This window comes from Chaetura pelagica, unplaced genomic scaffold, assembly GCF_000747805.2.
Source record: "Chaetura pelagica isolate M959 unplaced genomic scaffold, ChaPel_1.0 scaffold55, whole genome shotgun sequence".
In the NCBI taxonomy this organism is placed as follows: domain Eukaryota; kingdom Metazoa; phylum Chordata; class Aves; order Apodiformes; family Apodidae; genus Chaetura; species Chaetura pelagica.
In genome coordinates this window covers 1,372,301-1,385,828 of record NW_009953571.1, presented here as the reverse complement: position 1 = coordinate 1,385,828, position 13,528 = coordinate 1,372,301, and the positions used below count along the sequence as shown (strand labels likewise).

At 46.4% G+C, this 13,528-nt stretch overlaps 2 protein-coding genes across 2 annotated transcripts in view; one reads left to right on the top strand and one right to left on the bottom strand.

Moving 5' to 3' along the window:
* Positions 1 to 253, top strand: part of ALX4 (ALX homeobox 4) — a 50,134-nt gene extending 49,881 nt beyond the window's left edge. Inside the window, 1 exon segment of the mRNA XM_009999501.1 lies at positions 1 to 253. This exon segment is cut by the window's left edge and continues 9 nt beyond it. Coding sequence (XP_009997803.1) covers positions 1 to 253 — 253 coding nt within the window.
* A 12,335-nt stretch (positions 254 to 12,588) lies between these two features.
* The window catches only part of EXT2 (exostosin glycosyltransferase 2), a 91,705-nt gene continuing 90,765 nt past the window's right edge, over positions 12,589 to 13,528 (bottom strand). Inside the window, exon 13 of the mRNA XM_009999500.1 lies at positions 12,589 to 13,036. Within this exon, the coding sequence (XP_009997802.1) occupies positions 12,898 to 13,036 (139 nt within the window). The 3' untranslated portion in view covers positions 12,589 to 12,897. The remainder of the gene's footprint in view (positions 13,037 to 13,528) is intronic.

Sequence of the window (13,528 nt, the reverse complement as noted above, 5' to 3'; positions counted from 1 at the left end):
GCCCGTGCCGCCCTGCCTGTCCCCCCACGCGCACCCCCACGCGCCCGGCGCCGTGCCCGAGTTCCTGGGCGTGCCCAGCCCCGGCGGCCACGTGGGACAGACTCACATGGGCGGCCTGTTCGGGGCCGCCGGCGTCAGCCCCGGCCTCAACGGTTACGAGCTGGGCAGCGAGCCGGACCGCAAGAGCTCCAGCATCGCGGCGCTGCGCATGAAGGCGAAGGAGCACAGCGCGGCCATCTCCTGGGCCACATGACAGGGCTCGGGGGACCCCCCCCCCGCTGGGACTCCCGACAGCGGTTGCCTCCTCGGGGATCTGAACGCAGCACTTTTAGCTACCCTAGGGATGTAAAGTACACATGGCAAAGTTAAGTGGAGTGTTCCCGACGTCTGTGCGGCAGCTCCTGGCTTCCTGGGATCGGAGGAGGAGAGGGAGGCTGTGGAGCAGCGCCCCTTCCAGTGAGGTCCGGGTTGGGACCGACACCTCCCCAAGAACCTGGGCGGTTTTTTCTCCTTGCTCCCTTTTCTGGCACCGGCCTTTCCAAAGAGCGAGAGCCCACTGGCACTTCAGCAGCCTCCCCCACACCATCATCACCCCCCACAAACAACTGCCCCTCCTAATCTGCCAACAGTGTTGCTCAGATCTGTTCTGCCCTGGGCAGGGGACTGAATGGGGGCTCTGGCACCAGCAAAGAGACAGCTCTCAGGCTGCTCCCGTCCTCTTAGCAGGAGCAACAACTTCCCACAAATGTACAGGGAGCAGGGCTGGGAAGATACATACGGATAGAAAGACAAAGTTATCCCATCTGCTACCATGCTTCCTCTCTGTCTTGCAGTCTGAGGTTGAAGCCCAGAGCCACAGAGGCCTGTGAAGGGAATGCCTCCCTTCCCAGCACAGCAAGGTGCCACCGAGCTGGGAGCCTTTGCCAGCCCATCTGGCTGGAGGTGCATTCAGGCAGCTGGTGGCTTCCCAGCACAGCTGGCTGCCCCAGGGAACGCCTGGAGTTTGCTTGCTGTGGTCGTGGTCAATGTTGAGCCTCATATGCGTGGTGGGGCAGCAAAATGTTTCCTCCAACTTCCACTGGGTTGGGAATTACTATCCTCAATGTAAAGACAGCAGGTCTCGGGAGGGGGGGGAGCACAGTCGCTGCGTAAGTCCACAGGTCCCCAGAGAGACTGCTCTGAGGAACTGCTCAAGTTAGCACACAGCCGTGGCTGTGTGAGGCCACTGAATGCCACACATCCCTTGTCCTGCAGTGGCAGCCTTTCCCTGCAGCCCTTGAGCAGGGCTCTGCTGCAGCCACTGCAGCCTCCCTGCGTGGGGAATGGTGCAAGGGAGCAGGCTGGGGAGAGACCCGAGGCTGGACATCACTGTTAAGTAAGATCTCCTTCACAAGACTAAATATTTTCCAAGCTTTTAAATGACCTTGCAGTGCTAGGAATAATTTTGGAACTTCCTTTTCCCCTACTGAATTATCACCAAGGTGGAGAAGCTGAAGGTCAGCTGAGTGCTCAGCCACACAGTGTGGCTATGCAGGCTCAGCTTGAGCTGGGGCAGCAGCCTGTGAGAGTTACAAGGAAACTGCAGGATTTTATTCTTATAAAAGTGTGTGTCTCACCCTGCCCTCCCTCCTCATGCTCAGTGTTAGGGGATCTTGTAGTTCAAGGTCCAGGAATATTTAGTGGTCTTGGAAAAGGCTCCAAATAAGCTACAACCAAATGTCAGGTTTCAGGTTAAGAAGGTATGCAAGTATTTCTGTAGTGCCTAGACTGCCATACACTACAAACATGAACCACCATTGCTAGATCATATGTAACATGTATTTATTGGAATAAGACAAGACCAGTAGTACTGTCTCTTTTCTCAGAATGCTAAGAGATGCCTGCCTTGGTACTCACAGGGAACCATCATGCATTTAAACACACCACGCAGGACCGGAGCCCCTCTCATCACAAGCAACCAGGACTTGTGTCCCAGCCTAAACATCCAGCTGAGCCATCAGGCATGATGGCTTAGGTGCTAAAAGTGATGCTGATCACTGAACTGGACAGGGTCGCGTTGACCATTTGGAGGTGTAGGACACCCCCATCAGGTGCCCCAGAAGCCAGCGGGGGTTCCAGGCCACCCACAGACCAGTGGCATGTGGTGGTTTCTCCAGCAGATTTTGTGCAGGCAGCCGATTGTACTGCTGAGAGTATTTTCCCAGGTAATCCTGTGAAGAGCTGCTGCCTGAACAGGCAAGGAACACTATTGACAATGCAAATTAGCACCAGGCAGAGCTGAGAAGTGGGTGGTAGGGCAGATGGACACAGGTACTGTATGGCCTGCAGGTACTGAAGGCAGGAGAACTGTAGCCATTCAGGAGCTTACCTGCATTCCCTACTGAAGCTAAAGGGTAGCTTTTCCTCGTGGGCTTCCATGGGGCCACGATTTCACCTGAGCTGTTTAACAGCCCAGAGGATTAAACGCTGTATCCCTTGTCTTGTTAGAAAGAAAGGAGAGTCTCCTGGCAGCAGTCTTGGCATTTAGAGAGGCTTGGTCCCTGCTTTCTCTCACCTTAAAATCCACGTGCAAAGCACACGGTGGATTCATTCAACCTATTTTAAATGCCACCATGCGTGCCCAGCCCTGAGCCTGCCTGAAAGCACCATGAGGCCAGGGGGGATGTTGCTCTGCTGTGCAGCTCTGGGTGCTGCAGCCACACCAGCACAGCCCCTCCTGCCCACACCCACAGGTCACGCTGAAAGCTCTCCCCTCTACAGCCTCCAAACACAGCTATTCAGGCAGTTCTTCAGTTACTTGCATCTGTACTCACATTTTTAAATTAATTTAAAAGTTTCTTTAAACTAGCTGTTAAATTAACAAGAAAAGCTGATAAATATATATATATATATATACTTTTTATATATATATTTTTATCTTAATCTAGCCAACCTGCAGCTACTGCGTCTCTTAAGGGTCACAGGGTCAGTACTGTTTTGGCAATCTCATGTTACCACAATGATGCCTTTTTTAATTATTATTATTAATATTTTAATACCTTTCAGCTCTATTTATGGCTTTCCTTTCTATTTATTTCTTATTTAGTACTTTACTCCTGTCCATACATTGAGATGTGATTCCATGGCTTGGCTTTGCCTTTCAAGCTGCAAGCTTCATTCCCCAGTCACCACTAAAATGTCTCACAAGTGTTGGCTGCCCCAACACCTGCCATCCTGGTGCCTGTGGTGGCATTCTCTGTGAGTGCAGCACCCGCAGCATGTGGCTCACTGGGCTCTCTCACCTGCTGTCTCTGGCCTCATGGAGGTAGCAAAATGTTCTTCATTCTTCATTCACAGCCCTGGCTGTGCAGCAGGTACCCTTGCAAGGGGGCTGCCTACATCACCCCTAGTTAGAAACACTACAGAGATGTTCCTCAACTTTGAGACTAGGAGGAGGCAAACAGTGAGACCAGCATGGTTTCCTGCACTGGCTTACAGGTGGTCAGGTGCCACTTGCTGTCGGGTACATGGAGATACTTCTTGCCTATGAGCAGTAGTTAGTGCTTTGGTAGCAACTGCAAGCCAGTGGTGAACCAGACTTGGGGGTTACTGGGCCCAGTGGTGTCCAGACTCTAAAGGCTGTGGTGCCTGAAAAAGCTCATGAGGAGAGAAGTAAGACAGGGGCCAGGTCAGCCCCCAGGTACATCACCCACTACTAGCACTGCCACCTGCCCACACTCCTAGCAGGCTCTCCAGCCAGCAGCCAGACTCCAGCTCCTCTTCTGGAACATACTCAGGTCTCACTACCCTAGTACCTCCCTGGGTAGAGCCCATGGGAAAGAGGACCAAGAGAGCAAGGTGAATGAGGACCAGGTTCCCTCTCATCTAGAGCTCACAGCAGTGTGTAAGCAAGCACCCCTGCCTGGGCACACATCCCTGCCTGAGCATGCCTGGCCCAAGTCACGAGGGTGGGCAGGGTGTATGGAGGCCACATGCAGGGACAGCATGTCACACGAGGTGGCAGAGCTGCAGCACACGTGGCTTTACCTGCCCCATCAGTGCAGGGATGCAGCACCAGCTTGGGCCAGGTGTACCCAATGTGTAGCCCAAGAAGGCTGCTGGTGGAGCTTCTCTTGCAGTGGAGGTGTTTTGGGGCAGGGAGGTGTGTTTCCCTGTTTCCCAGAGTACACACAGACCGGGCAGCATGTTGTAAAAAACTCTCCAAAGGCAAAAAGGTAGTTTCCTGGAAAAGCTTTGAAAACTAATCAAGCAGAGACAGAACGTCATGTTTACGTCGCTGCTCTGACTGACACAGCAAAAGCAAACGGACTGAAGAAGAAATTAAACCCAAATGGGAGGAGGGGTGAAATCAGATGGAAAGTAATTCAGTCCTTTGCAGCTTCCCAAAAGGAGCTGGGAGGAGGCAACGCACCCCCTTAACTCTTTGCTGGTAACATGGTTCCCCACCCTCCCCCACATAGCTAGGTAGGTAGGTAGAGCTAGGACTTTTATACTACTGATTTTGAAGGACAGTTTTCAATGTATAATAATATATCAGTTTAAGTGTGCAGTGTTTGAAAGAGAGACTGGGAGAAAGAAAGAAAACAAACCTCAATCGATACTATTGGGTTTTTTGTTGTAAAATATTGTAACCTTGTATAAACGCAAACATTTTTTTCCTTTAGCTTAACAGCCTGGGGTAGGACACATTAAAAAAAAAAAAAAAAAGGTTTTGTAAAAGTTCAGGAAAAAAAAGCAAAAAAAAAAAAGCATTAAAAATATTGCCATGTGAAGTTTGTGCCATGCAATGTTATTGCCTATGCAGCCATGTATTACCAGTTCATTACAGTGGAATATTAAAAAAGAACAAACAGTCTTGCAGCTTGGTTCTTTTGATTTTTATTAATATTTTTTTTAAGTTATTGCACCTGCAGGTTTTTTTTTTGGGGGGGCAGAGGTAGTAGGGACTGGCATTTCTGGGCACCAGTTTTGATTTTTCCAGCTTTTGAAAGGAGTGGCATTGCTGGGAAGTACCCTGCTTCCCTGCCACCTGGCCGAGGAGGCACAAACGCTGTTGTTGTTTTGGTTTGCAATAAACTCCTTCTTTTCTTTCCTCTCAACTGCAATCTGGCTGGTTTGTTCCTGACTCATGACAGATGAAATGTGATAAGAGGGGCCTCCAAAATCTCACGTTAATTGAAGTTGGCAAAAAATACTAACAGTGCCCTTTTGAACTGCTGACACAGTGCAGAATGGATTAGCTGGGGGTAGATTAACAACAGGTGGCAGCTCACGGGCCCACTGCCTCTCTCTGTACAAAGAGATGGTTCCCAGTCAGCAGCCAGGCACAGGAACACCCTGTCAGCCAGCTCAGAGCTGTGAGGGCCTCTCTGCCTCTGGGAGCACCACCACCACTAGGCAGGACAGAGGGCACCACAGCCATACAGAGAAGGATGGCCTCCCTTGCTTATGCTCAGGAGATGCTGCTTCTGGGAGAGCTTAAGCCTTGCAGGGCTCCTGCAGGTCTCCCAGCCCTTTCCAAGCAGCCTGTAACAAAGCAGCAGTGTGAAGGGACTTGGCAACAAGATGCTGAGGATCCTCATGCTACAGCACCTCTGCTTTTACACAGCACAGCCATGGTCATGGCAGCATGCCTTGAGGTCTCCTGGCTGAGGGGGGGAACAGTCCTGACACCCAGGGCTGGCAGGGTGGGGACCTTTCTCCCTGAAAGTGCTCTTTTCTCCCATGTTCCTGCTGGTCCAGCCACACTCCTTGGTCTCCCAGCCCTGCTCTGGCAGAGGGCTCCAAGCCTCACGACCCTGTCCTCTGCCACAGCTCTGCCAGGTTCCCCAGAGGCACCTGCTGGCAGCCAGACGCTGCTCACTGGGCTGTGGGGCACACCAAGCCCTCTAGGCTTCACTTTCCCCCACATCAAGGGGAGGGCTTGTTTCAGCCCCACAAGTTCCTAGGGCATGTATTTTGCCACATCCCAATGTGGGGAAAATTGAGTTCTGGGAGGGCCTTTTCATGGAGATCTTGCTCCATTAATAAACTCAGTAGAGAGTGCCTTTCCTTCAGACTCCACAGGACCACTGACACCAGTAAGAGCCAAAGGCCTTGCACGCACACACTAGGTGAACCAGAAAGTGTTCTTTCCTTCAGGCAGAACTGAGAAGGTGCCCAGTAGCTGTCAACAGCCCACTGAGAACCACAGAGCCCCTCCAGCCTTTCCATCAGTTGGCTGGGAGCATCAGCTCAGTTCAGATGGAGCATGGCTGTTTTCCATCTTGCAAAGAAACAGATAACACAGGTGCTGTTGTAGGCTTATCCATTCCTCTCACTTGCAGGAGAAAAATTCCTTCCCTCCCCAAGCACTCAAAAGCCAGATTCTCCAGATGTTGGCAAAGCTGAGGCTGTTGATTGCCTACAGCCAGTTTCAGCAACATCCTAGTTGTATGGGTTTACATCAGAAATTGCTCCATGCCTGAACGTTGCCAAAGAGCTAAAAAATCTCTCTATAAACTCTAGATAGTGGCAGGACCCAGATTAGAAATGCACATTCTTGTCTTGAAGCTGCAGTTTCCTACTGGCAGTACCAGAGTTGTTTAAAACACATGGGAAAGTGGCTCTCTAGATGAGGCTACAGCACCCAGGTTAACGCGTTCCTTCTCTGCTGGAGAATATGACTTTGATGCAGGGCAAAGTTCAAGCAGTTATAATGAAAAACAATTTTTTCTTCCTGTAAACTAAATAGATTTGCCTTTTTTTCTTCCTCTTTTTAAAAGCAGGTTATTAACCTTTCAGCAGATGGATGTACAATAATCTTCTCCTTGGCAAGGCAAGGTAACAGCCACGCAAGGTGCATCTACTTATGGCCAGCTGGAGCCCACATGTAAAGGTGTTGCATTTAATCTGAGACAAACAAGTGTTTATTATTTGTGAAAGGATCTTCCACTTTCTCTTGCTTTTCAGTTTGCAACTTACTCACAGGGCAAAGACAGATGCTCTGAGTTAGCAATCTGCTCCTTCCCTGCAGTCTTGCTGGATTCCTGGATTTCATTTTAAGGTCCTTTCTGCTTCGAACCTTTCCCCCTGACTGTTTGTATGAATTGTGGCAAAGGGGCTGTTGTTCCTGTCAGACTTGGGCTGAAGGCACCCAGCACTAACTGTGCCTTGCACACAGCTGAGGCCTGCCCCTCTCTTCAAAAGAAAGGTTTCACAACACAAGGACCTGTAAGTTTTCAAATGGCCAGACCAGCAGGTGAGAAACATTTTTCTTGAGTGTATGGCTATATGGACATGCAAAAGAGAACACAGAGTCTTTGGCCTGAAAACCTCAGGTATCTTTCCAAGTTCCTTATGTACTGGAGGAACATGAGATGTTCACAGTGAGCAGGAAGATATTCGTAAGTGGTGCTTTTCAGTCAGCCCCAAGCTTCAGCTTTAGTTTTACAGGTTTTATGGCTGCACAAAATGGCAACTGTATCTCATAATTACACATAGAAAACATCTGGGTCTGTATCCCAAGTTCTTCATACCTTTGTTAGTCAAATGGTTGAACTTTCACCTTTTTGCAATCTCCAAAATCCAGTAGATGTGGCTTAGTAATTAAACAGGTATTTCTTATTCTTATGACTCTGTAGAAACAGTCACAACATGGATTATGCCTCTTTACAGAGACTTGGTTTCTCCCCTTGCCCATCTTCTCTGTTGCCTTTCCCCTGCATACAGTTTGGTACTGAGCACTAATTCAAGTTCATAGATCTAATGAAACCATGATCAAGTTGCACTGATCTCAGTCCACAGTTACTGCCGACTTGTCATGCTTCTCTGGAGCGGGAGCACTTCCTATTTATGCAAGTAAACAGGCATTTAAAATGTCTAAAGGAAATGTGAACAAGAATTACTGGATCCTTTTCCAGACAAATGAAGACAGCAAACAGGCAACCTTGCAGGGAGAACATTTGAGCTGCACTGTTTTCAGTCGGAAAACTCCCTGCGTGCTGCTAGCTCCGTGCCCCTCCACTTAATTGCCTCAATTGTTGCCGATCTCCTTTAATGGGAAACATAACTCGCTTTCAAAGGAACCACAAGAAGCTGCAGACAGGGGAATCCTGAAGATCAGCAGAGGTGGGACTGCCTTACAGCCATTTCCATCAGGCTGAAATTACACAGAGTGCCCCAGGAATGTCTCTAAATGGCTTCAAGCCAGGGCAAGGCTGAAGCACACTGACACTGAAAGTCAAGGCTAAAGGGCCTCTGCTTTGGTACTGAGCTACTCAAACCTCCAACCAACCAACAGTTCAGACAAACTGTGGCCATTCTGCTAAAACACAGGCTTGGGACACCAGTGTTCAATCCATGTTTTACCCACACAACTCCTAAGGGGTATATCACAGCTTCTTTCCATTTGCTTATTTGCAGTAACAGGCAAGAGGCTGATCTTACTCAAGTAGGAGGACTGTGAAGCTCAACTTGTTGTGCTCAGATACAGCAGAGGCAAACATCACAGAAAGAACTTATGGAGCCCTAGATGCACTCCCAGCAGCATGAGATACAACTGAAGGGCATTCTAGCCTATTTCTGTGTTAAGCAAATACCATTTCTCTCTACATATCAATGTTAGCAAGAAGTCTGCAGTGATCACCTGCTTATGGGATAACTCTCAGATCCTACTGAAAGATGCAAAGAATACTGTGTTAGGAGTTTTCTGCCTTTTTTTGGTCAGAAATTACTTTTCAGCCTAAAAAATAAAAGACAATAGAGTTGGAACATTTGCCAAGTACTTCCTCTGCTCTTCCCAACTCTTCAGAACCAGACTGAAGTTAGGAATTGCCAGCTCATTTTCTAGCATATATTTAATCTAACACAACTTTGCAGAATGCTTTTTTCATAAGTACATGGAGGAGACTATTCATGACTGCAATAACTGCCTGTAGTTTACATTTTAGTTTACAAGAGAACATGCTTAGTAGCAGTCCTAGGAACATTTAAACAAGCAAATCTAAAAATGACGAAAAAATTCACTCCCTCTTTCTGATCTGTGGTTAGGGCATTTAAAATCCATTTTCTCAGCAGCAGCATCAGTTTCAGTTTTTCTTTCCTGTGTTGTGCTGCAGTCCTGTTGCAACAGCAGTTTTCATGTGAAAGGGCTGGACAGAAGACTTATGTAGTACTAATTAAGCACTTTGAGATCTTTTCTGATTAAAAGGTGCTCTACCTGTGAGAAGTACCCAGGGTACTAGATACTTATTATGGAGAGCAAGCATGCCAAATCTTGAAGGTATTTCTAACACACCTAAAGCCATTTACATAACTCTCAGTAGAGTGATACCAATACCACCTAAAAGCAAAATGAGTCAGAAGTGCTGAACATCTCTTAAACCCTACCTCACAGTTATTTTGATAACTGTATCTCCCAAGGCCCTCGAGTTTAAAAAGCCTGTGAATTGATAAGTGACAGGGATAAAGTAGTTGCTGCAGTATATTTGAACCAGACCAGCAGGAGAACGATGGGCTGCAGGAGGTTCAAGAGCTGGAGATGACAGGAGAGACTAAGTCAAAACATCAGGGCTCAAACTGGCGAGTCATGTAATGAGATAGTGGAGCTGTGAGGAAGGAAAGAGTCAACACATTGTAAGGCGAGTTGGTGATGCTAAAAATGTATCCTTAAGAGTCACCACAACTGGCAGGGCCAGCACTGCAGCACATCATACCCTTGCTATGCAGAAGCAGCAAGGTGTGCCCTGCACACACACACTGCCCCTTTGCAGCCTGCTCCTCAGGGACCCTGCTGCAGCACTTCTGGAGTCCAAGAGCTGCCAACACACTGAATTCCACCATCTCAATTACTCATCCAAAGCTCTTCTCTCAAATGCACAGTTCTTCAACATTTGCTGTCTCTCTTCTCAAAAAAAGAAAGGATCTGTTCCTTATTTTACTAAGATAAACGCAACTGTCAAATCTTGGCAGAAAATTAGAATAACAACTACTCTCTCCAAAAGGTGACCGGGATGAATGTGTGCAGAGCAAACTTCTACTTCAAAGACAACCATCCAGCTCCAGTTACGGGAAAGACCAAATACTGACAGATCTTTCTGAAGTACATTGTGGATATTCAAGTTCAACACACATTTATGTAGCAAAACAGACTGTCAGTGCAATTCTCCCTTCTAAATGCAGCCATGTTTCCTTGTCCTGCTCCAGAAGTTAAATACAACAAACTCCTTGGATTTGCTTTTTAATATTTTTTTTTTTTTTTTTATAACATATACATACAATGAAAAGTTCACAATTATGTTAAAGATTGGCAACAAAGCCATCCCAAATCAGACATACAGTTACATCTTACCTTTACAGATTTTGCAAAAAGAACATCACAATTACATAAGGGGCCATTTTACACTTCTTTTTTTAAAATTTTTTTACAGTCAATTGCCCAGTTTTCTTCATGGCACAAAACAGAGTACAACCTAGATGAGATGGCTCTATAAAAGCTACTGTAAAATGTCAAAGGACAAAACATGACTTATACAGGTCACTGGGCACTGTGTGGAAGGGGAAATCCAGTCAGATACTTTGGAATACAGACACAAGGACCTGTTGCCTTCTACTGACCTGAGACTATAGATCAGATTATGAACAGTTTAGGCTGGTTAGGCTGCTTTCCCCTAAAAATATTCCACCAAATATCTGAAGTCCTCTGTCTCTTAAGACTCTGTGCCAAAATCTTGGCTTACTGAGAAAAAACCAAGAAGTCACAGCAGCTTCACAACTCTGCAAGGAATATGTTACAAAATCTATTATATTGCTAAGGCCTGCCAAGCTGAGATCAGCCCGCAAAGAACTACCAGAACTGAAGTGACTACTACATTGTCATTACTACCCTTTTAAGAGCAACTTTTCAAGGGAAATATGCTGGTATTTCCTGATGCTCGAGCACCAGGATATAAATCAACAGGAAGATTCAGAAAGAGAGTTCATGTGAATGAACCTGAAAGGCCGCAAAGGAGAAGTAACAAGTAACAAACTTTCCTCTATCTTGTCACATTGACTGTGCAGGCAGAGGTTGTTGTCACTGTAACAGCCATCCTTCTAGCTCCCCAGTACCCCCCTCCCACAGCAACTTAGGAATTAAACAAAGACTGCAGCACAAAGCATTTACTAGTAATTAAACTTTCCCAGAGAATTGGATGATATAGTTTACAGGCACATCCCAGGGGAGTTATGAAGTGAGGCATCCCCTCAGAGCTATTGTTCCAATATGATTTTCATTCACAGCACATCCACTGCACTGGGCAATAAGATAAGTCTTAGTGGGGGTGAGACAAATAGGAGCAGATGTTTCCTGTTTCCAGCCTGACTTTCATTTGGTTTCTGTCATTGCTGCCTATCCAGCTTAGGAGAGGGGGTGAACCGTGATGCCTAACACTTGTCCTATTGTTTGGGGTTTGGCAAAATCTGAGGAGGAAGGTTGCTCACAGAGTAGCAAAAAACATGCCATCAAGTAGGATGTCTCTGTAATTGGTAGCAATGGAGGTTTCAAAAGACATCGAATCACCCACAGCGCTATCAGTCAATTACCAAATCTGGTAACAAACATTTTATCAGTGGAGCTGGAACAAAGACTCCTTTCTAGGGATCATCTTTAGTATCAAAAGGCAAGAACTAACAGTCCAGACAATTTTATTTCTAATTTTGCTACATTTAATTTTCCAATTCAGGTTGATTTCAGTACTGGGAAACAATTTTAATGCTTGTGAGAGATGTTAAGCTTCCCCAAAAGCCTCCATAAGCCGTATGTTTCAGTGGGAGCCTGTGTCAATGGGTTCCTTAGTTGAATGACAAGCAAAAGACTCAGCAGTTTTTTCAACAATGGTAATTTATAGGAATTTGTAAGTGTGCCTTAATAAAGTCTTGCACAAACACATTTCCCTGCACATTGAGGCTGTAAGTGGGAATTTCTGTAAATGGAAGAATTTACAACATACTTCTTGCTAAAGAGGATTCAGATGTGAAAACTTTACTTCATAGCTGTTGTTCCAATACATGGCTGCAATGCAAAACTGTAACCTCACTGCTCTGCTTTGATAATGAAAAGCAAAAATAAAGTAAGACTGAAAGGTAGGGGTTTTTTTTTTTGTACAATACAACTGATTTTGACACAGAGTCAGAGTCTCTTGCACGGACACAGCAGAAAACCTGAGATTTACGCAGGAAGAAGTGCAGCAATTGGATCTCTGTCCTGCAGACCTCTGCTTTGAAGGAGACCATCCTTCCACCTGCTGTGTGTCTCAATTCACATGAAACTGATTCCAGTAAAACGTAATGCTTTGCCCTTTAAACCATGTGACAACACAGATTTTTGTTGCTAATGATGTAAAAAATAAACATTTGTCTCACTAGGCAGAAAAAAGAGTGTTTGTTGCATTGTTAGATAGGCCAACAATTACACCCAAAAGACAGAGGCCCACCAACCACAAAGGCAATAAGCTCCTCCCAAAAGAGAGCAGCTATACATTGTAGACAGTTGCTTTCAGTGGAGGGATGCTTACAAACCAGAGAACTGCAGCACACTTGACAGGTCAGTCATGCCAGTCAGATCACAGAGAGCTGAATTCTGTTTTATTCTTCCAGGCCCATAGCCTCCTTTGGAGAAAAGAGTGTGTTTGACATTTTTGGGAGCACTCACAGATAGATTCAATCCTTTGTGAGCAACAGAGGGGCGGTCATTCAGCTTTCCATTGCATCGTCACGCAATGTAAAGGGAGGACAACATACCAGAACACAACATTAGTTCTCACCTCCCTCAGGTATAACCCACTCTCCAGTGATTTTTTTTTCTTCAGGGCCTTATATTCCCCACAGCACCTTTTTCAGACGTTGTTTTCATTGCCCAGGTTTGTCTCACAGCTGCCTTTACAAGCTGCCAATATTTGGAAAGCTCTTCAGTTTCTCAGGAAAGTCATCTTTGTACAGGACGGGGTCAGCACGGTGCTCCACCACTTTCAGAGGCATAGTCCCAAAGACAGAGGCAAACTTGTTGATGCATTCAGATCTGGTAAGAGGGAAAGCAGTGTAATTAAGAATGATAACAACTGGGCTGGCTACCAGCTCCCACACCAACACAACTGGTAGAAACCTTCCCTCCTGCACTTAGAAGTACTTCAGTCACACTGGCTACTAGTAAATAAAAAGACAGGCTCACTGCAGAGAGAACTGAAAAGAAGCTGGTGTTCTTTGATTTATCCAGTTAATCACAGAGACGAGCAAGGGGATGCTGGAAGCAGCACATGTGCACATGGAGGTCAAAGCTTCCCTTCTCCCTCCCCCTAGAATTCCAGTCATTCTTACAGCTATGTACATGCTGTAAACCAGAACAGATTAACTGCCAACATGTCTCTTAAAGGGCCACTGTTGGGTCAATTTGGCTCATAACAAAGTTTTTGCAAAAACAAAGCCTTTGTGAAAATGGGACTTCTGGAAAACAAAACAAAAACCAACAGCAAACCCACAAACAAATGAACAAAGAAAATAAATATTAATTTTT